Here is a 21897-nt window from a genome sequence, read left to right on the forward strand (position 1 = left end):
CTGGGGATGGCAGTCAGGACTGACACACACAGTTGGGTTTTGGTTTATTGGTTTAGTTTTTTACAACCTGGCTGCAGTTTTTTAAATCTGAGATTATTAAACTAAATTTTCTGTAGTGGTAAGTCATATTGTTAAAGCATGAATCACACAAGAGTGTGTGCTGAGGCCTATGGTCTCATACTCAGCGGTAGTTTTCCTCATCTACCCATCTGTCATGCTGGTATGGATGTGTTTTTGTGTCCCATTGGGGACTGGATGCAGCAGGTAACCTGGCTGTAAAGAGGTGACCTGGTGAAAAAAGGGGAAAAAGTTGGGTAGGATCAGCACCTTAAGCCAGCTCATCACACAAGTACCTGTAGCAGCCTGAGAAAGCCCTGCCAGGATGGAAACATCTGGGAGTGGAAGGGAAAGGCCACTGCTCCAGCCAGCACTGCCCCAAAGAGTGATTCATAAAACACTGAATACAACATGCACCTTCCTGGCATAGAAATACTTTTTATGTGTTCAGTGTTTTCCATGTGATTTCAAAGCACTTTAAAAGAAGGGAACTTCCCTGTCCTCTTCTGAGAAGGGAGGTTTGATTGTACCTCATGTAACAGAAAGGAAGGGAAAGCGCAAAGAAGTGAGGCAGGCAGGCAGATTGGCCAAGGTCAGGAGAAACTCTGTGGGAAAGCCAGAAATAGCACCTTGTGCTGCAGGCCTGTGCCTTGGCTACAAACCCATCAGTTGGCCCAGGCTGCCTTTGCGAGCTCATTGTCAAACAGGACCAAGTATTCAGTGGCTTGTTTTTCACTGGTGTAAAATAGAAGCATTGCTGAGGACTCCAGATGCTTGTGTACAGTCACTGGTGTGTTCAGGAACAGAAGTATCTATTGTAACCCATTTGAAATGTCTGCAGAGAGGCTTTATCACAGTGGCTGTGTGCCTGCAGTAGAACTGCTCTAAGGCATTTTAATGCTGTTTACCTTGCTTTTTCTATAAGCAAGCACAGCTCTTAGGGGATGTGGAGTCAAAGGAAAGCAATGGATTAGCAGAGGTGAGAATGTAAACCTTTAAGGTGGAGGTGCAGTGTGTAGGGTAGAGACCAGTTTTAAGTGCCTTAAGACAAACACTTTCCCTGCCACAGGCAGCGGTTCAAGCGTAGTTCCGTGTGGGAAGTCTCTTCTGGCCCAAGACTTTCCTGCGACTGTCAGAGACGAGCCGAGGGACGCGGAGCTGCGCCTCGGCAGCGCTTCCCCGCGTCCCTGCCGAGCCCAACAGCCCCGCGGTGCCGAGCACCCACCGCAGCGCTCGGTGCCGGGCGGGGACCCTGTGCGGCCGCGGGGGAGAGGCGGCAGGTTGCCGGCCGGCCCCAGCCCTGCCCCGCGGCGGCCACCCCTTCCCCTCCCGGGGGCGGGCGGCGGCGGCGGCAGCGTTAGGACCCGGCGGCGGCTGCGGGGCGGGGGGGGGGAAGCGCAGCCCGGCGGTTGTTTACTGGGGAGCGCCGGGGCAGGGCTCGCCGAGCTGCGCGGCCGGGCTGGCGGTGGCTCCGAGGATGCTGCCCGGGGCTCCGCGGCGGGCGCTGGGCGCTGTGCTGCTGCTGGGCTCGCTGCTGCTGCCGCTGCCGCCGGCCGCCCGCGGCGCCGAGGGTGAGTGTGAGCGGCGGCCCTTTGTGGGGGACAAAGGCCGGGCTGGGGAAGGGGGGAGACCCCCGTGGGGGAAGCGGGGGCCGGGCTGGGGGCGGCGGTGGCCGGCTGGTCTCTCCGCAGAGTGCCTCCGCGGCAACGGCGCGTCCTACCGCGGCACCCGCCGAGTGGCCTCCGGCGGCGCCCCGTGCCTCAACTGGCTGAGGGTGCGGAGCCCCGCGCTGCCGGCAGGTGGGTCCGGGCCCGGGGGAGACGGACAGGGGGGTCCCGGGGGGCATGGCGGCCGCGCTGACGGCCCCGCTGCCCCCCAGCAGTCAGCGAGGACCACAACAGCTGCAGGAACCCGGACGGCGCCGCCGCGCCCTGGTGCTTCGTCCGAAACGCTGCCGGAGACCCCGAGCGGCGACCCTGCGACATCGCCCCGTGCTCAGGGCCCCCGCCGGCCCCCCCCTGCCCTGCCCTGCCCGGGCAGCCCCCTGCCGCGGGGGGCTGGGTTCGTTGCCAGGGTGGGGTCCCCCCTGCGCACAAACAACCCCGGGCGACGCCAGCACCTCCCTCGGGAACGCGGCGTACCCGGGGCTCCCCTCCAGCCTTCCCCCGTGTGTGCACATCTGCCTCCCAGCTGGGCCTTGCTCCGCCCCTACAGCTTTTCCATTAGTGCCAGAAAAGGCCTGTGGAAAGCCCCCACTCCTCCATATTTCACTAGTCACCATAGGGCTCCTTAGCTGTGTTGCAAAAGGGACGAGGTCTGGGCATCTAAGAACTGCAGAGCTGTCGGGAGAGTCTTACTCTGGGGCATGTTACAGCTGACTAAAGAAGCTTCCTGCTGCTAAACGATTCCTGGTGGGAATTTGAGTACAGGTGGGGGAAAGAACTTGGAAAAAATAAGAATTTTAAGGGAGGACACAAAGAAATGGAAAACCCCAAACACTGGATTCCTCCTGGATAGTCACAGTAGGAACAGTTTACCAAGAGAATTGTAGCTGAAGCCCATTTCAGGGAGAGGAGATGTCAGTGTTGACTGACGCCAGAGCAGCCACTTGGGGCTTTTTGAACTGTTTACTAATTTCTGAGTCCTGCAAGATTTACGCACTCGCTGTCCCTTGAGATTGCTGTCCTCTTGTGTAGATGCTTTTCCCACACATGAACACCCTCCCCTTTTCTTCACTTTGCTCTTTTTTTGCCTGCTTTCCCCTAAAGATGGAGCAAAACAAATGTTCTGCTGCAAAGAGCCTTACTCAAAACAGTCCTGCAGCTTTGGGATCAGGAGAGTTACCTGCCCTTTTGGCAATTCGTGTGTCTAATGGGTTTGACTATTTTTGTGTCTCAGAATGGGCACCTTCCCATGTCCCAACAGCTCCCTTTAGTTCAGCTTCCCTGACTGACCGTACCTGAAGTTACTGTGCAGTGCAGGAGACCCTGATTTCCTGGCTCTAATCCGCCTTCTGTACTTCCATTTTACATTCCACTGAGGCCTCAAAATGGCTGCAGATAGAAAATCCACAGGGAGTTATTGCCAGCTGTGGGGCAAGATCCAGGTGGAGTTTTCAGGTGTGGATGTATACTGTGCATAGCATTTCCAAAAAGTAGGGTTTTTCCTGTAGAGCAGGTAATAAATACCTACTTTACTATCACAGCTTCTGGTGTGCTACAGCTTCCATTTGAACTGTGTCATGAAAGAAGGTGCTACCTTGAAAATCTTTCAATGCTGTTGATAAAAACCAGCACTGATGAAAAACAGGGCTGGGAAGGGACCTGTGCTCTGAGTGTCCATTCTTAGATGCCTTTGGGCCCTGGCTGAGCAGGAACTTGCTGTCCTTACACTCATCGGTGGCTGTGCTGCCTGGAGGGCTGCTCTGACTTAGCTTGTCCAACATACTAAAGGAGTTTGCTACTCCACTGCAAAGAGGGGCTGGGGGAGAAGAATATCCCCACGTTGTTTTCACACCAGCTGGAGTCTCCTTCTCTCAGACTTTCCTGTGTCAGGAAGACTGAGGCAGAAGAGAGATAAATAGGCTCCTGGGAGATCTGGGATGGAGATTCTCATAATCTTGTTCACGTCTGTTCAGCATGATAGAAGCTGCAGCCTGTGTATCGATCTATGCATTAAATGAAGTCATTGTGCATCCCTGGACTCGTGCCCTGAACCTGGATTTCATTCTGCTATCTGACTTCTCTCTCATCTGTGGTGGTGCCTTGGACTCTTAGTTAAATGGTTTCATGTCAAAGGAAAGTGGGGGGAGGAGAGTACGTTTCTTGTCTACTTTGGGAGAATTTCTGGCTATAACTTAAGAGGGAACAAACACATGTTGTTTTGAAGTACTCATCAATGCTTAGTATGTTGTATATATATTTTTTTCCTCTCAACAGATGCTACAGATGCTACAGCTGCCACAGCCCCAGTCCCTACAGCAGAGGTTGGTGCTTCTCAGGAGGATGAGCAGGTGTTTGAACCAGCTGATACGTTGCCCTCCCGGAGCGAGGCAGCCGCAGTGCAGCCCGTCATTGGGATCAGTCAGAGAGTGCAGATGAACTCCAAAGAAAAGAAGGACTTAGGGACACTAGGTACGAGCCCAGGATCATGTGCTGGATCCATTCTTGTAATTCTGGCAGGATGGATTTGTTTTGAAGCTCTAAAAGGTACTGCCTCTAATTTTGTCTCTTTTCTTTTTCTTTTCACAGGGTATGTGCTGGGGCTGATCATGATGGTGATAATCATTGCCATCGGAGCTGGCATTGTCCTGGGATACATCTATAAGAGGTGAGTGGCTGTTCTTATTTGTCCAGAAGCTGGTGTGTATAGAGCAGGAGTGTCTGAGCACCTGCAGACCTAATCAGATCCCACGGCAAAGGGACAGAAGCACATGTTTGGTTGTGGAACATTGAGCAAGAGTTTTGTTTGTGCCACTGAGGAAAGAACTATTGAAGAGTTAATCCCATTCTCCATTTCACCCATCAGTGTGGTGTTCTGTCCCATTTAAAGTTTCAAATTGCCCTCTATATTCTTTGCTTTTTTGTGTGTGCATGTGTGCCTTGATGTGGCTTCCTCAGATGTGTTGTGGGGAGCTGGAATTTATGCAAGAGCTGGAGAGAGCAGATCCTAGGTGCCCTTTGTGATCACAAAAAGAACAATACTTCTAGCAGGCCACCTGTTTCCCTGCTTTCTCTAGTCTAGCTTTAGAAGAAAAACAATTGCCAATTTTTTTGCTACTCGTGCATTGTATCCTATGAAGCTGAATACCAACTAGCACTTCTTTTTGGTCAAAGTTCATTTTACCAAAGCTCCTGTGTACTTTAAGGTCACTTTTCATTCACACTTCAGTTACTATTTCTTCCTCCACTGTGTTGGATGGAAATGTTTCTGTAGCTCAGCAGCCTTTGAGGGAAGTGGCAGCAGCAGCTTAGTTGTAAGAGAGAGGGCAGGATTAACAAATAGCAGTGATTGTCGCTGCAGCAAGCGAGGGCCCAGGCTCCCTCCTCTGGGAGGGTTGGTACTGTGTTTTGGCTGTTTGACAGCAGTCTGACACAACCAAGCAGAAGGAGCCCTTTCCCAAGCTGGGACATGTCCTTATGTAAGTGTTTATAATAAATGCCGACAGAAAAAAAACAGAGGGAGGAGTGTTACATAAGGGGCAAAACACAGAGCGCTGCTTGTCGAGGAATCTGATTTGAGGTGTCACGTCAGAGAATGCTGTCTTGTGTGCTGGCAGGGACGGCAGCTGCTGCTGCACGCTCGTAGGCAGCTTTGAAAAGCAGCCAAAATGCTGACAGGAAACCCCAGCAGCTCTGCCTGGCTGGGATCACGAGCCCCGGGAGGAGCTCTGTGCCTGTCCCACCTCGCCGCTCTCCTTGGCGGGAAGAAGCAGGAGACCAATGTTGGACTTTGACCAAATGCAGCTTTACTTCTCCAGCCACAGATTGCTCACAGCAGGGCTGCAGTGCAGGTTTACTGTCTCCCTCCTTGCCTTGATCTCAAAATTGCATGTGCAAGCTGGCAGGTTTGGGTAGGTGTGGTGAGAAACCTTTAATGGGTTTTAGTAGCTTTGGGTATACATAGCTTTTCTGGAGACAACATGCTATTAATGCCAAATCCATTTTTAAAGTAAGGCTGCTCTTCCTCAGCACAAATTACAGAGGTGTTCCTTCCCTTAGCAACAGGCAGGAGGCTGAGGTAGGTTTGAGAGCTGGTTGTGGAATTAGGCTTTAGCTGCAGCAGCAGAAGGCAGGGCCAGCTCTGAAGTCAGCTTTAATACTTTCAGGGACAGCTTAATTTGCTGCAACAAAAAGCAGAAGCTGTCACCACCTCCACTATTTGTTTCAGATGAAGCAGGTTACAGAAGCCTTTCTCCACAGCAGTGGGCTCTGCACTGTCTCACTGCTCCCCTGGGCCTCCACCAGGCAGTGCTGGGGGACTGGAAGGGATAAGGAAACATATGGCAGCTCCGTGGTTTGGAGGGGAAGCCTGGCTTTACAGTCATCATTTAGCAGCAGCAATGTCAGTGAATAAGCCAGTTGGAGGGAGGGACAGACCACTTGGCTGCTTGTTTTTTAAAGATGCTCAGCTGGGGTCCTCTGCTTACAGTAGGGAATATATCTGGCCCTTTTTAAGTAGCTGAAAGAGCTGTTTATCTTACAGTAGAGAAGAGGGGACTCTGCTCTTTATCACCTTTACTGAGACTCTGCATCCAGGCAGTGGCACTCACCCCATGCATGTTTTTTTTTATTTTGCTGTAGGGGGAAAGACCTGAAGGAGAAGCACGAGCAGAAGGTTTACGAGCGGGAGATGCAGCGCATCACGCTGCCCCTGTCCGCCTTCACCAACCCCGCCTGCGAGCTGGTGGAGGAGAACACCATCGTGGTGCACACCACCCAGACCCCCGTGGAGGACACGGGCAGCGGCCCCCTCATGGGGCAGGCGGGGACTCCTGGTGCCTGAGAGGCTCGGGCAGGACATACAGGCTGAGCAAAGCCTCCAGCTTCCCACTGTGAGTGCAGGGGGTGCGTGTGTTCATTTCTGTTTTGTTTTCTTTTCGATGAACGCCGGCTGAGGGTGAGGCAGAGGAGCAGAGCAATGGGCTATTCATCACCATCTGTTGGAGGGGCACCATTCAGTGCAGGACTGCTGGGGACTGGTGTGGTGGACCCTGCTGCTTCCTCCCACCTATCTCCGTGGTGTGCCAAGGAGCTGGGGGGGATGATGAGCCAGGCTCACGACTGGCCACAGACCCCATAGCCCAGAGTGTGGTCTTGGCTTCCTCTTTTTCTGTTCCTTTCCTATTTAATGGTGTGCACTGTTTCTTAAGTTTCAGCCTGGAACCCCAGGAGGGAGCAGTACTGCAGGGACTGAGGGGAGCTTCACGTCAGACTTAGCTACATAATTACACTCTGATTATAGTTCCTGCCTTTTTGCTTTAGTAGCTGAGAGCTGGAAACACTGTCCAGAATCCTGCTACTGGATCAGGTTTTTTTTTCCAAGGAAGAGTTTATTTGAGGGATGTCTTTGGCCAGGAGCAGTGTGTTTAGCCCCAGTGTCAGTTTGGAAAAGCTCTCCTCTAGCTCTTGACAAATCCAGGTCTTCCAGGGCTGAGGCCACATCTCCATTCCCCTGTGGTGCTACATGCACAGCCACAGTTTAGGTGTCCAGGTGGTCTGTATGTGCCTCCTGCTCACTTATACAGATCAGGAGACCAAGGGCCAGCAGTAGATAGTTGTGAAGAAAACAAACTGCCCTTCAGTTACTTAAAACAGGTTAAACACTGAGGATAGATAACATCCTCTCTGGAATTCCCTTGGCTTCCTACAGAGCCAGTGCTGGACAGAGTGGCCAAGCTGTGGAGGTCACCCAGATCACAGTGCAGCAGCTCTGGCTCCAAGGGCAGGACAGGGCAGTTGTTTTGTAAGATCCTGAAGTCATGGCGTGGCTCCTGGCCCAGCCTCTGCCACACACACTCAGCTTGTGCAGCAAGACTACTTACAGAGCGTGGCCCTATTAGAGAGGTTTTGTAACAACTTTTATTAGCATTTCAGGGGGTTTGGAAGGGATGGTTGCTGCAGTGTCTCCCAAGTGGCACCAAGGCAAGGCCAGTTCAGGGAAACACCCGTCCCCACCTCAGGGGATTCAAGCCATTCAAGTAAGTTTTCTAGCCATCTGCTTTATAGCTGTGGGCCTAACAGGGAGCAGCACTTGGCAGCAGGGGTTTTAGTGTTAATGTTTGATTCAGAAAAGGGAAATGTTTTATTTTTAAATGCCTTTGAATACCATTTCTTTGTAAAATGTTTTAAATACCTCATTATGAGAAGGTGCAGACTGTGCTACCTTGTATTAAAGCTTAAAAGAAAAATGCTCTGTAGACCTGTGTGGACTGTGGCTCATCTGTGCATTCCCCTGCCAGAGCAGCACCTTTCGGCTTGTTGCAGATTGAACTGAGGAGAAAGGAAGACGCCACTTCAGTTTGCCAGGCCCAAAAGTAAATCCCTCAAGCAGTGCCTTCCCGCACCGGCACTGACACGGGGCATGGAGCTTGTCTCCTTGCTGCCAGCAGCTGGTCTTGGACTGGGACACTGTTCCTGAAAAGCAGCTGGTGACTCAGCAGCCTGGCCCGTGGGAAGACACTCGTGGTTACAGCCCCTTCCTGACTGACACGGGTCAGTTCTGCTTTGGTGCTGCTCAGCAGCAGCTCCTTCCCTTGGGAAGCACGATGGAGACGGAGCACAGCGCGTTACAGGAGGCACTGACAGAGCATTTTGGTTCAGTTGTTGTCTTAACAAATGCCCCTTGGACCCCATATTTCAGAATAAGAGGTTTCCAAGAACAGGCTGTATTTTTATCCCTGCACTAGAAAAGGAAAACGTAAGGAGGCTCCATGTTCTGCTGTCTCCCGTCCACCCTTAAAAACCAACCAACCAATGAACAGAACTAAACAACTTCTCCAGGTAAATAGTCCTACAGAGCCCTTGCACTGTGACTCTGCAGTTCTGTGAATGTGGCAGAGCCCACTGACTCAAAAAGGATGTTTGAGATGGTACCTCACCGGGGCAGTTTTGATGTTGCCATGTTGTGACTACAAATGAAACCCGAGACAGTTACAGCTTCCGGCTTTATTGAACACAGAGACCACAAAATCTCGTTCTTATAGCATTCACTTACTGCTTTTTAATTTAGAGCGTGGAGCTGTGCAAATCACAGTTCATAAACCCCACCCACACATCACCCAGGACTCTCCCCTTCAGGAGTCCCCTCACAAACCAGCCTGGGAGGGGGAATGAAAGGGCAAATCCTATTAATAATGCTGAATCCACTGGACCCAGTTTAGTGAGGCTCCTCCACTGACTCACAGCACAGGGAGTCCCCAGTGTTTCTAAAACACCACTACATAGACTAAAAACACCTCCCCTTGCACACCTGTTGTCATGTGATGGCTGGTCCCATGTTTTTTTACATAATACTTTAAACTCATGGGTAGGGGGAGGAAATCAAAGTAACAGCAAAGACTAACACCCATTCCCCACCATTCAATGCTGAAGGGAGGAGGGGGGAAAAAGGAGCACACTAGAAATGCAGTTAAGAGCAGGACTTGATCCAGCTTTTGGTTCAGTTCTGCCAACCACATGAGCTACTGCAGCAGTAGCTTTATTTCCTCTCCCACTAAGGGAGGAAGAGAAGTACTGGAAGAAAATACACCCCCACCTATCTCCCAATGACTCCAAGCCCTTTTTTCTCCCCCAAAGCAGGGAATGACCCTGAGGAAAGTTTCTGCTTGGAGAATCAGTTCAGGTGCTGCAGCAGCAGCTGCAAGAAGGACCTTCAAAGGGAGCAACTTGCACAGTCTGCAGGAAAGGATGAGGTAATGGCAACTGAATTACTTGTTCTCCAGCTGCCACTCCAGGGAGGATGGAACATTCTCCAGCACTTCTCTGTTCATGACAAGTCCATCCTTTAAGTAACCTTGGGCAAGTCCCCCGTTGCTGTTGTCCATGCACAAGGTCTGAGCCACTTCAAACCTTTGGCTTTCGGACGAGCACCTTCTGCCACCCTTTCTGTCACCTCACGTCCACAGGCCGGGAGCTCAAGCAGCTTCAGCACTCCAGGAATGTCCCCAGCCAGTGCCTGGTGCGGTTCTACATGTTCAGGTTCAAACACCTTCACCTGGGTTAAAGTTTGGGGCAGGCAAAATCACTGCAGGCGTGGGGTCTGAAGATGCCCCCGTGGCTCATTTGCTGCCAGCCTCATTCACCATTGGAGGGGCAAGCAGAGCTCAGTCTTAGTGTTTCTAGGCAGGCTTTTGGAGGTATTCTGACACAGGGAAGAAAACCACAAAACCAAAACAAAAATTCATACATGCTTCCCCAGAGACAAGGTAGTTCAGGAGAGCTGCCCAGTTCCTGGGGCTTTTCACTCTCTCCCCGATGCATGTGGGAGGTCAGCATCTCAGTGAGTTGTTCTGGGAAGCACATGCACAAACACACACATGTGCTGTCCTGGTGGGGCATTTTGCTGGATGTCCAATTTTCCCAGCTTTCTGAGCAGGGCAGTCAGTGGGAGAAGCAGTTCCAGAAGTGCTGGTCCTTACCCAGGAGAGTCTCCTATAGCAATTCCCCCCGTGGCAGACAGGCCAGGGTGGCTTCACAGCTTGCAGCCAAGTTCTAAGGCACCACAGTAAAGAAGCCTGAAAAGGCCAGAGAAACATTTCTCAAGCCAGAAAAATAGTGTTGAGCAGCTTTCCTAGGTGCAGTTGGCAGGAAACAGCCCTTTTTGCTTCTGAAACACGCCAGAAATCCACAGTGAATCAGGATGTCCAAGAGGAGGGGCACTGGGTGGGGAGAGAGAGGCAATGCAGCAAATGCACAGCGTGGTGCCCCGTTAATGCCCTGGAAGTGGCTGAAGTGCATCTCCCTCCCTGACACTCATCCCAGCTCCAATGGAAGTGATGCAGGCAGCAGGAAGAGCGGACTAGGTGGTGTTCTCAGGTAGCTTGTCCCGGTTCAGTCCATACTGCACACTCACATTGTGGTCCAGCTCCTCCAGCTCAGAGGGAAGGGGGATGGCAAGTTCTCCAAGGTAGAGAGAGAGCGCTTCAAAGGAATCTTCCAGCTTGGAAAAAGGGGGCCTAGAAGCAGCAGTGAGGAAATGTGAGTGGGGAACAGGAAGAATAACAGCATCTGGAAAGGCTGAGCCCATTGTCCTTCCAGACCACTCTGCCACGTACTAAGCTGTGAGCAGGGACATGATTCCCTCCCCATTCAGCTTCCGAGACTGCAAAGCCCCATTTTTACAGCCAGTGATCAGGCTCTGGCTCTTTGGAACCCACTTGGCATCAACACTCTTCTGAATCTACAAGTTTCACAACTGAAATCAATTGAAGTATTCACCTTGCTGCCGAGGGCTTCCCCTACTTTTGGTACCTGAGGAGCCCCAAACAATCACTGCTCCTCCTCTATGCTCTCTGTCTTGGAATTGTTTGAGAGATCTTCACCATATACAGTGGCCTGTCTGCCAAACTGATGAGTCTTAATTCTCTGCACACACGGACGCCTTTGAGCATTCCCACAGAAGGCTGGAACTGCCCTCTGTGCAGAGCAACCTTTCCACCATGGGGATACAGACACAATCCTGCAGGCTTACAAGGAGGAGCCCTCCAGACCCCAAACCTACCTGCTCTCTGGCTCCAGTCTGCAGCAAATAGCAGCCAGAGGGAAAAAGGCTGGAGGACAGTCAGCAGGAACAAACTTCTCCCAGAACAGCTTGACATTAAGGCCAAAATCCAGTGTGCGTGGGAGACAGTCTGGGTCAGCATAAACCTGGCCTATGATCTAGAGAAAAACAAGAGAAGCACTTCAATACTGCAACAGGTCCAGAGTGTTAACAGAGAACTTCAGCATCAAGCAGGGGCTCCTTCAAACTATTATGGTGGAAGGGAAAGAACAGAAACACTGTTCCTCCTTTCCAGTGGGGCCACTGGAGGCCCAGACCGCTTCTCCTTCTGCCCAGGGTCTCTCTGCCAGAAGACACAGGATGATGTGCCCCTCCAGAGAGCTTGACAGTGTCTCACTGCTGGGGATGATGCAGCCCCTCATGACTGCAGGTGATCAACAGAACCTGCACCACCATTCCACCTCTGCCCCGCTGTCGCCCCAGAACTCACCACCTGCAGCACGAGGGCACTCACAGTGTAAGAGAGGGAAGGAGCCCAGAGCAGAGCTCTGGGGTGATCTGGACTCACAAGGTCAGTGTCAATACAAACTTTCACATGGACAGAGTATTAGGTTTAAAGCCTCATCGGGTGTCACAAAAAGGGTGTTATTTATACCCACCCAGGCTTTTCTATGCCAATAACTCACAGCAGGGCAACCACATCCTGTAACTAGACAGTGGCACACCCAGTATGTGTTTTGGCAGGGTTATTTCCTTATCTGAGTGTAGAGCTTTTTTTTTTTAGCATTGTTGTTTTGGGGACAAAGAAAACGTTCATGTGCTCCTACCCCTTTATTTGTCTTTTTTTTCCTGAATGAAACAATTGTTTTAATCCCACATACAGATTTTTCAAGTTCCTAAATCTATCACTCACAACCACAACATTCTCTGAGAGGAGGGCCCAGAGTAAACAGAGCTCCAGATGAGGCCACAAAGATTTATGCACAGACATTTGCTTTGTCCCCTTCATCCAAACGCTGAAGATGAAACTGTGCTGGCATCCCCTGGTGTTCCTGTAACTGCTGTGTCACACATAACACCCTGCCTTTCATCTGTATTTCCACTGCCATACACACCTTTTAAATTGAAAATACCTTGTGGCTTTCAAGCGGTGCTTATTGTTCTGCAGACAGAAAACCTGATAGAACAGTCAGACTGTGCATTGGCTCAGAGATAAACTAAGCCCACAGACTTCAGGGGAGAGCTTCATTAATCGACCTGCAAAGAGGTTTCTGCTTCCCTTCCTTTGAAGTGAAGTGCCACCCCCAGTGGAGGCCCTGAATTTGCTGAGATTATGCAGATGATTGTTCTTTCAATGAGGCAGTAGAAAAAGAAAAAAAGTATCACAGTTCTGGGGAATACTTTCAAATGGATACCAGGGCTCAGTCAGAACTTCATGACTTTTTTACAGCTTCTCTCAGTCCAGGAGGAACCTCTGCACTTCTTTCAGTCCAAGAAGAAACTGGGACCAAAAAACTACAAGACAGTTACCTCCCTTGAGGAAACAGAGGCAGGGTACACTTGTTCTCCCAGTCTAATTCACTGATAATATGCTGTTAGGTCACAGACTGCACACTCAGACACAGAGACCTGGCTGATACCATGTGTGCAAGGAGATGGCAGTGGGCAAAAGGGCCATTAAAAATGCCATGTCACATCCTTGTCTTACCTCACAGAGAACAATCCCAAATGAAAAGATGTCCACCATCTCATCGTAGCTCTGTCCTGCAGGAAACATAAGACAGTCAGCTCTGTAAGAGACAGTTGCCCATCCAGCTATTCCAGGAGCTGCCAGTGCAAAGTTTATCTAAGCCTATTCCCTGGAGGGCCCTAAAATAGGTGACAAAGCAAAGGCCTAACTCTGAGCAGGGTGAGTCACCCCAAGATATGTACATACCAATTGCACCTTCCCAGACACTGCCATCACAGATTTTAACCCTGCTTCTTTCTTATCCTGGGGAATTACAGGACAACAGGGGGAAGTGTGTTGTACAGACCTGTGTATCAGCTCTGAGCAAATGCTAAGGATAACTGTGGGAAGCTTTTGTCCATTCCCCTTGATTGGTGTTCTAATGCATCTCCACAGTGCTCAGTGCTCAGCTTCTGCAGCAGGCAGCGAGTGCCGGGTCCCTCTGCAGTGACTGCAGGGATAATAAATTACACACCGGCAGCACTTTGATCCTAGGAAAGCAGGCAGGCTCCAGCCTGCCATGCTCTGCTTACAGACACACCCTGCCCAAGCCAGTATCTGGTAAACAGAGGTGATGTCAGACTGTGCTCTTGCTGTTCTCCTGACAAATGCCAGGACTGAGACAGGCTCTGAGAAACAGCCCCAGACTCCTGGGCTCTCCAAGGCTCTCAGGCCTTGAGAGAAGGTGAACAGAACAGCGCACAAGAAAGCAACAGGGAGAAGAACTGAGCTGAGGGAGAAGAGCCCAGTCCTCCCTTCCCTGCTGGACTATGCTGGACAGTGCTGATACCCCAGCCAGCCAAACTGCCCAGTCTGATCAGACAGACCTGCTCGTCAGGAGGAAACTGTGTCCACTGCATTCCCTCACCTCCACTCCTGCAGGAGCAGCTTTTCCTAAGGTCACTGCTCAACCTTAATGCAGCTGAGGGCTGCGTGCCAAAACCCTGATTTCCCTGCACTTGGACAACTCCCACCTCAATCCTGAGGCTTCTGCAAACCTGGCAGCAGATGGCTTCTCCCTGGATCTACACAACAGCACACATAAGCCTCATCCTGGAGTTTAACGATGCCCTGTTTCCAGGGTAGTTCCAAAGCATGAGGCTGTAACAGCAATTGATCTCAGGTTCAGTCTTATCTCAGGCCTCTTTTGTTTTCTCTGTTATCTGGATTATAGGAAGCTTACATCCATTGCCCTCCTGAAGAATCCTGTTGTCAAGCCAGAAACATGGGCTGGCACAAAGGCTTACCAGGTCAGGTACTGCAGCTACAGCACTTGTGTGTATAAATAAGCTTCCACATTAGCAGGTCTAAAATCACAGGCTCTAATAGGTTTGATTGTTACTGGGGCCGGAAGCTTTCAGTAATCCTGTCATCCCTGTACCCTGTCACAGCTGTCTCCTCACCTGCTCCTGCTCTGGGATCTTACCATTGAGCATCTCCGGGGCCATCCAGTACGGGTTCCCCACCACCGTGTAGCGCTTCTTCCTGTCGCTCTTGCGCAGGGTTCGCTTCTTGGCCGAGGGTTTCTCCAGAGTGGGCTTTTTCCTTTCCTCCACAATCAGCCGAGACAGACCGAAGTCGGCCACCACCACCGTCTTATCCTGCACAAGGGATTGAGCACAGCCCACTGATTACACTCGGCTCCTTTCAGGAGCAAAGAGGCTGCAATTCCTGTTCGCTTCCAACTACACTGTAAGGGCAGCTATTCCAGCTCTCCTGCAGCCAGATGAACATACAAGATGTGTAGACAGGTGTAAGATACCAATTCATGATCCCAACCCATCATTTCCTCCCTTCATTGCCTTATTTCCCATGTGGTCATTAACCCTTATCCCTTCAATTTGGCTACACTTGCTAGGGCAAACCTGGACCTTTCCTTTCAGAGCTTCCTCTTCTACCTGGCCAAGAACTAACTTGGGCTTTCATCCTTGGTCGTTTTTTTACCCACATGCTAATCTCCTATCCCAGCCAAGTGAACAAGGGCAAGGTTTGAGGGAATGAAGCCACATAAAACTCCTGCGACCCAGCATTTCAAAAAGAGAGAGCACACACGTGCACACCCACACACACTTGTCTGAATCCTGAGTGCCAATAAAAAAGTCATCAAGTGGTTAAAAGAACAGAAGCAGCTATAGAGAACATCTCATAGTGGAGATAAGGAACAGAGCTGAACTAACTCTGATGACTGTTACAGGAGTTGCTACCAGGGGAAAGGGGGTAAAGAGAAACAGTGAAAGCCAGATCAGTCTGGAAAACCCTGTGTCAAGATGAAGCTCCCTTGTTTAGGGCACTAGAAGCCTCTCTGAAATCAGTTCTACCCTGACAAAAGAGGAAGCATCAAGCAGAGAAAACCAAGGGAGGAAGATGCCAAGGAGAGGAGCAGCAAGCTGTGGGAACAGAGGTGTAGCTCACCAACTTGATCAGGCAATTGTGTGAATTCAGGTCTCTGTGAATGATGCACATGGAGTGCAAGTAAGCCTGGAACAGAGGGAGAAAAGCTGGTGTTAGGGGTTCCCAGGAGGGCACATCCCCTCACCTTTACAGACTCGAGAACCTGATGCCAGTGGTCAGGCAAGGTCCACAGCCCCTCATACACCACCCTGCTGAAGCTGCTGACCCTGACCCCGGAGGTTTGCTCTGTGACAAAGGAACAGCCCAACTCACCATTCCAGAGGCAATCCCTTTGGCAAAGCTGACCTTCTGCTGCCAGGGAAACGGGTCCTGAAAGATAAGTCCTCAGTGGTCAGTACTATCTTACCAGCCAGCTGGTGACAGCAGTCACAGACACCATACAGCCCCGGAAAGAACAGGTTTCCTGCCTCAGGCCCACCCACAGCTAAGAAGCAGCTTTACCACAAGCAGATCAGCCTGGTACAACCAACCCCCCAGTCAGGCTCATGGAGTACAGCTCTCCCAGGAATCCCAACTCACTGCACTGCGGAGGAAGTCCTTCAGTGTGCCCCCCTCGATGTATTCGGTGAGCAGGTTCAGCTTCTTGTCCTTGTACAGCACCCCAATGAACTTGAGCACGTTGGGGTGGTCCAGGCTGCGCATCACTTTCACCTGGAGGCAGAGACATCCCACCCCAAAGAGTGAATGGAACAAGTCCTGACAGATTGCTCTGTGGTGACAAGCTCTCCAGTGCTGAAGGTCCCCTCCAGAGATCGCAGAGAACACTCAAACCCCAACCTCAAGGCAGTCAGTTAAGTGTTGCCTCTTCATTTTCACACTGTGCATTTAACCTGATCTTAGTCATAAAGGAGAGCACCCTTGAGTTGGGCTAACTTTTCAGAGCCGGGAGCTCTCCAGGGCAGCTTTCAGCTCTGTACTGCAGGTGTCAGGGCTGGAACAGCAGTGTCAGGTGCTTAGGGAGCTGCCTTTAAGCTAAATCTGACTTTTAAAATCATCGTAGGCACCACCAAGAAGATAGATTAGCTTAAATACAGTGGGAGTCTTAAATATCTTATAGATATTGGCCCTCATGCTTTGTATTTATGCACAAGGCTCAAGGGATAAATCCTTTATGTACTGCACAGCTCAATTTGCCTCAGACTTGGACTGCTTTTTATCACTGAAAAATTAATGAACTGGGAGCTGAAGCCACATCTATTGCTCAGTGTGAGTCACACTTCACTGCAGCAAACATTCAGCTCATGGCAGCTTTTCCCCCTGCAGTGTCTCCCACCTCAGCACCTTGATTCCTGCCAGGTTGCTGGCAGGATCTCTCTCTCTGAAGAAGATGGAAGAGAGTTCCACCACACTACAGGCTCAGAAGCCTTTTTGAAGTCTTGCTCCTACCTCTGTCAAAAAAGTCTTCTGTGTTTCCTCATCACAGCGAATCAGCTCCTTCATCACCATCACCTTTCCCGTTGCTTTGTGAGTCACCTGGTGGAAAGAAAATCCACAACTACAGGCAAGGTTCAAGAATACACAATTCCAATGCTCCTGTAACTCTTCTGAAAGAGAAGGTAACATTCCCCTCCATCCAGAGAGGAGGAACAGAGGTGGGAGAAAATTCAGAGGCCAGGGATCTGCTCAAACCTGCGTGAAATTTCTCCTTTTGGAATTCAGCAGATTCTGTTTGTGAAAGAGAAACTACCTAAAGCTGTCAGAGGATCATGCCAAGAACCAGAGCTGAAGCCTCTTCTGCGTAGCACAGTGCTGAGCATGCACACAGCCTGCCAAAGCCTCTGGAGGCACCAGTTCCACACTGGTGCAATCCTTAAGTTCCCTTTGGGAAGCATTTGCCCAGCATGGTGCTCATGTCTTGTACACAGACCCCAACAACTCCATTCTGTATCAGCACAGGAATCAACGTAAACTTGCATCAGAAACCAAAGAACCCAAAACTACCTTACACTTGCTTTGGTTTTACGGGGAATCTCAAACTCATCCACGTGCAAGCAGAACTGGGATACACAAGAAGCAGTTATTTTACCTTGCTCCTCTGGAGCAGTGTCCTGCTGCCTGCAAGGAATGTCCCCAAATGGTGGCAAACACAAGGAAATCCATCATAATAATAAGGTAGTTCCTGGCATTTTGCTGTGTTCTAGAGGTTTTTTTAACCAGCTCAGCCTTGCTTGCATGAGGTGCCTGAGTGAGTAGAAAGGGTCCAAATTCCGATGAGCACATTCTCCTGGAAATCCTCTCCCCTCCAGTTGCTTAACTTGGACAGCTCTGTCTCCCTAAGATCTGCAGGGAACTGAACAACCACCTTGTCTCTAGGAACAGGAGGGAACTATTTGACCAGCAACAGTATTTGCTGCATCAAACCCAGTCAATCTGAAGCTTAAGAAAAGTGTCACTTTTTTTGCCTCCTACCCTTTAAAATAAAAAGCCTTTCAGAAAACCTCCAGAACTGCAATCCAGAACACAAGACCCTGTTACAGCATTTAGGAAGCTTATGAGCTCTTGCAGACACTAATTCTGTTTGGAACCATGGGACATAACAAGGCTGGTATAGGTGGAATGTGAGTGTGGAATAACATGGAATAACACAACAGAAGCAAGAGTACAATATTCTTCTGCTCCCATCTGAAATCAAGCATCCATACACAGGCAGCGAGCCAGGGAACACCACACATTTCAGCCAGGGACACGAAAGCCAGAGACATCTAAAACCCAAAGATAAAGGGCAGTGAACAGACAAAGACAAGGCTAAGTGGAATTCTTAAGCTGACATACCAGCAAAACTGAAACAAGTGTCATCATGAACCTCCAGGGGGGCAGTTTTAACTCCCAGAGCATGCACCTGAACAGGATGGCCATGGGGCAATTTGAGCAGAAAAGAAATGCCTTTGTGCCAGTAACTGTGGGGACACAGGTGACAAAAACATGCGACAGAGCAAAGGTTCCACTTACCTGCACCTGTTATTTCTCTATGAGCAGAGGAGAAGAGAAATATGCTCATTAGTATGGATCAAAAGCAGTGGGATTGTAGAACTGGCACATCACCTCCCGTGGAAGCATGAGATGCACATGGTGGCTGGACACCTCAAGGTTATACCCTTGTGCATGTAAGGAGAGAAGTCCCATATCATGGTGTGTGCAATCTCAGCCCTGAGGAGCTCACAGCACCTTAACAAGGCAGAGGAAGCTGCCCCCTGGTGTCAGGGATGTTGGGACAGGAATTGCTGGAGCACCCCGTCAAGACCCCAGAGCTTAAATGCAAGAGAACTGCTATTGATGGAGATTTTAGCTGTGAGAGTCATGCAAGACCTGACCACTACCCTCACACTGACAAGATATGTAGGTTCTGCTGTGAGTTCAGAGGTGGTCACGACATCAGCCTGGCAAACCCCAAGCCTGCCACACTGAGGGTGGGTGAGAAATGCTCAGGGGAGCTGAATGCACCTCTGCATAAGGAAGATTCTTGTAAGAGGAGGTGTAGCCTGTCACCCATTCTGTCCCCCTCACCCAGGCAGCTGCTGTGACACAGGCACTCCGGAGAACTAAATCTAACTCAGGAGATGAGCATGTGTGGCCAAGGTTGACACTCAGAGGAGACAAAGTCAAAACCATCTGCAGCCAGAGACACTCAGGGAATGAAACAGAAATGGATCTCAGAGCAACCAGGGAAGATCCAAGACCAGTCACTCTCAGCAAGGCAAACACCACTGAGACAGTGGTGAAGGATCCTGAGACAGGCAGGCATTGCTGTAATCAAAGTAAATGATGAATGTCTGGGGACCTCCTCACCTTGATAGCCTGTCCAAAAAATCCTTTTCCTAGAACTTCACCATGAATCAGGTCACAGGGCCGGAAGATTTGCTGGGAGCAGCTGGAAGAGGAGCGCAGGGATTCAGAACGACTGATGTCACGGCTCAGCAGGAGCGGCTCCTTTGGAGAGCTGGGGCCAGGAGACTTGGAGATGCTGTTACTTCGTCTAGAAGACAAAGAAGACAGGAAGATCAGGGAAGCTGCTGGGGAACGTCTGGTCCAACACATCCCATCCTTCACTCCTAAGGGACCAGTTTCTGTGTGTCCTTCAGTGCTCTTAATATCCCCAAAGCCAGATGCTCTCCCAGCACTGTGGAAGCTCTTTACGAACCCAGAGCAGATTCCGAGTCAGAGCTGCCTGACAACAACACACCTCCTGCACTGGCAGTCAGAGATGGAGCTCTGGGAAAAGGGGGAGGAAGCTGTGAAGACACAGCACTTGCTATCTCTAAACAAAGATTAAAACACTGGTAAATGACTAAATGAGCACCTGAGTGCCCTACTCTAGGAAGACAAGGTCTCAGTCAGATTCCCCTTAAGGACATATCCTTCCCCAGCCATTTAAGGCTGGTAAAAACCTGACCTTTACGTTTTCTAACTGTGAAACTTAGTAGCTTTTCTCTGTTAACAGTAGAGCTCCTTACTTTTATTAAGGAAAGTTTGTCATCCTGAAAGGGAATTGAGAGTACACATCAACAGCAGAACCCAAAGCTCTCCATGGCTTCTCCAGTGATTTATCCCACTGCCCACATCAGAGATAAGCCATGTCCCCACAGTCATGGCAGTCCCAGGGCCTGGGCACAGAGCTGCCCAGCCAGGGAGCACAGGGCAAAGCCAAGCCAGGCCAGAGGCAGTGCTTCCAAGTCTTCACCTGAGGGAGCGCCGTCGGAGCGTTCCTTCCAGGTTCTCCTTGATGTCCAGTGGAGAGAGGGAGCGTGGGGAGATGGGTGGCTTTATGTGGGTGGGCAGGCGGGAGTCCAGGCGAAGCCTGTCCAGGCGCTGCGAGACGGGGTCGTGCTCGATCAGCAGCTGAAGGGTCTGGCTGGTCTTGCGAATCAATTCCTCCACCTGAAGTCAAACCAAAGGACAGCATTGCAGCAGACAGGAGGAACACAAACAAGAGGAGACAGAGGAGACATAGAGAGTGCCCCTCAGGAATCAGAGGAACGAGTTCAGTGAGGTCACTCCATAGTTGTGGTTGTGTGCACCACAGCTGTCTGCCAGACAAATCAGACCAGCAGCACAGAAGCTCCTTATGCTGCCCACATCTTTTCTGTGTAGGTTACTTGTAGCTGACCAGAAAGATGTGGACAGGCTGGAAAGGGTCCAAAGAGGGGCCACAAAGATAATCAAAGGGCTGTGACGCTGCCACGTGAGAAAAGGCTGAGAGAATGGGGTTTGTTCAGCCTTGAGAAAAGAAGGCTGAGGGGAGACCTTATCACCATGTTCCAGTGTTTAAAGAGTGGCTACAAAGATGATGGAGACTCCCTTTTTACAAGGAGTTACGTGGAAAATACAAGGGGTAACTGGTACAAGTTAATCCTGGGGAGATTCCAAAAGGACAGTTTTTCACAAAGAGAACAATCAGCCCTTGGAATAATCTCCCCAGGGAAGTGATGAATTCCACAACATTGGACACTTTTATGTTTCAGCTGGACAGGGTGCTGAGCCATCCTCTCTAGACCATCCTTTTGCCAAGAAAGGTTGGACCAGATGATCCTTGAGGTCCCTTCCAACCTGGTATTCTATGACTCTATCAAATGATTTTTTTTCTGATAAGTGTTCAAAAACTACACAGGTTTCCACCTCAAACAGTGCTGTAAAAAACAGCTTTGAAAAAGCTACACAGAGATTTATCTGTGAGATGTTTTGTGCTCCTTGTGTTCTCTTCAGCACCAACAAAAACTTCCCCCTATGATCAGCTGGGGCCTTGTGAATTAGCAGTTCTCAAAGGCTCAGAAGAGTGCACTTCACTAGCAGTACATGGGAAAGTCTTCACAGCCTCTCTGTCCTCTCTCACAGCCCTGGACTTTTCTTATTGCCTCCCTTTACATTTGAATGCCACAAAATCATTCCTGCATCCTAATTGCATTTCCATCTGTTACATTTTCCTCTCCAGCTGGAAGGCAAAGCTTGTCCTCATGTTTATTCCTACTGTCAGCATGAGTACTAGGGCTGTACACACTGTGTGTAGAGGGGGAGAACAGTGTCAGGAAACAGAGAAGGTGTAGGAAGGCAGAGAAGGAGGCTTCAGAACAGAACTCCACCCACCTCCTCCACCTGTAAGGTGCGAATTGGAGCTCCGTTGATCTCCAGGATCCGATCCGCAGGGTGGATGGCGTTTCGGACATCTGGGCTGATGTGCATCCTGTTAACTCTAAACATGGGAATTACAGTGTGTGTGAGAAGTCAGTTTAGCCAAAATTATAAAAAAAAGCTTCCCTTCATATTGGCATTTTGCAATAAAACAATGCTAATCTACCAACACAGGGAGCTCCCACAAGACTGAGTGCTTAGGTCTGAGCTGGTTTGGAGAGAGCTCTCCATGACCAATGGCAAAATTGTTAGTCCATTACAATCCTCCAAATGTCTTGTGTCCAGTGAAGGAGACAGCACTGAGAGATAAAATTATCAGTTAAGGTGGTCACAAGACTGAAATGGAGACCAAACAC

The 21897-nt window shown here is 50.2% G+C and overlaps 2 protein-coding genes across 7 annotated transcripts in view; one reads left to right on the top strand and one right to left on the bottom strand.

The window, feature by feature from the left end:
• The first annotated feature begins 1381 nt into the window (after nucleotides 1-1381).
• Nucleotides 1382-7975, top strand: PIK3IP1 (phosphoinositide-3-kinase interacting protein 1). Its single transcript, XM_027696681.1, has 6 exons — nucleotides 1382-1628; nucleotides 1749-1856; nucleotides 1940-2056; nucleotides 4005-4190; nucleotides 4308-4386; nucleotides 6360-7975. Exons 1-6 carry the CDS (start codon nucleotides 1535-1537, stop codon nucleotides 6559-6561), a joined length of 786 nt encoding a protein of 261 aa, XP_027552482.1. The 5' UTR covers nucleotides 1382-1534; the 3' UTR covers nucleotides 6562-7975.
• A 733-nt stretch (nucleotides 7976-8708) lies between these two features.
• Nucleotides 8709-21897, bottom strand: part of LIMK2 (LIM domain kinase 2) — a 31299-nt gene continuing 18110 nt past the window's right edge. For all 6 annotated transcript variants that reach the window (XM_027696669.1, XM_027696668.1, XM_027696670.1 and 3 more), the window contains 11 exons: nucleotides 21497-21602; nucleotides 20097-20293; nucleotides 19205-19391; nucleotides 16805-16891; nucleotides 15938-16069; nucleotides 15671-15727; nucleotides 15419-15484; nucleotides 14433-14607; nucleotides 12986-13041; nucleotides 11278-11435; nucleotides 8709-10732 (listed from right to left, as the gene is read on the bottom strand). In XM_027696669.1, coding sequence (XP_027552470.1) covers nucleotides 10576-10732; nucleotides 11278-11435; nucleotides 12986-13041; nucleotides 14433-14607; nucleotides 15419-15484; nucleotides 15671-15727; nucleotides 15938-16069; nucleotides 16805-16891; nucleotides 19205-19391; nucleotides 20097-20293; nucleotides 21497-21602 — 1378 coding nt within the window. In that variant the 3' untranslated portion in view covers nucleotides 8709-10575. The remainder of the gene's footprint in view (nucleotides 10733-11277; nucleotides 11436-12985; nucleotides 13042-14432; nucleotides 14608-15418; nucleotides 15485-15670; nucleotides 15728-15937; nucleotides 16070-16804; nucleotides 16892-19204; nucleotides 19392-20096; nucleotides 20294-21496; nucleotides 21603-21897) is intronic.

This window comes from Neopelma chrysocephalum, unplaced genomic scaffold (genome assembly GCF_003984885.1).
Source record: "Neopelma chrysocephalum unplaced genomic scaffold, ASM398488v2 Primary Assembly neopelma1_116, whole genome shotgun sequence".
NCBI lineage: Eukaryota > Metazoa > Chordata > Aves > Passeriformes > Pipridae > Neopelma > Neopelma chrysocephalum.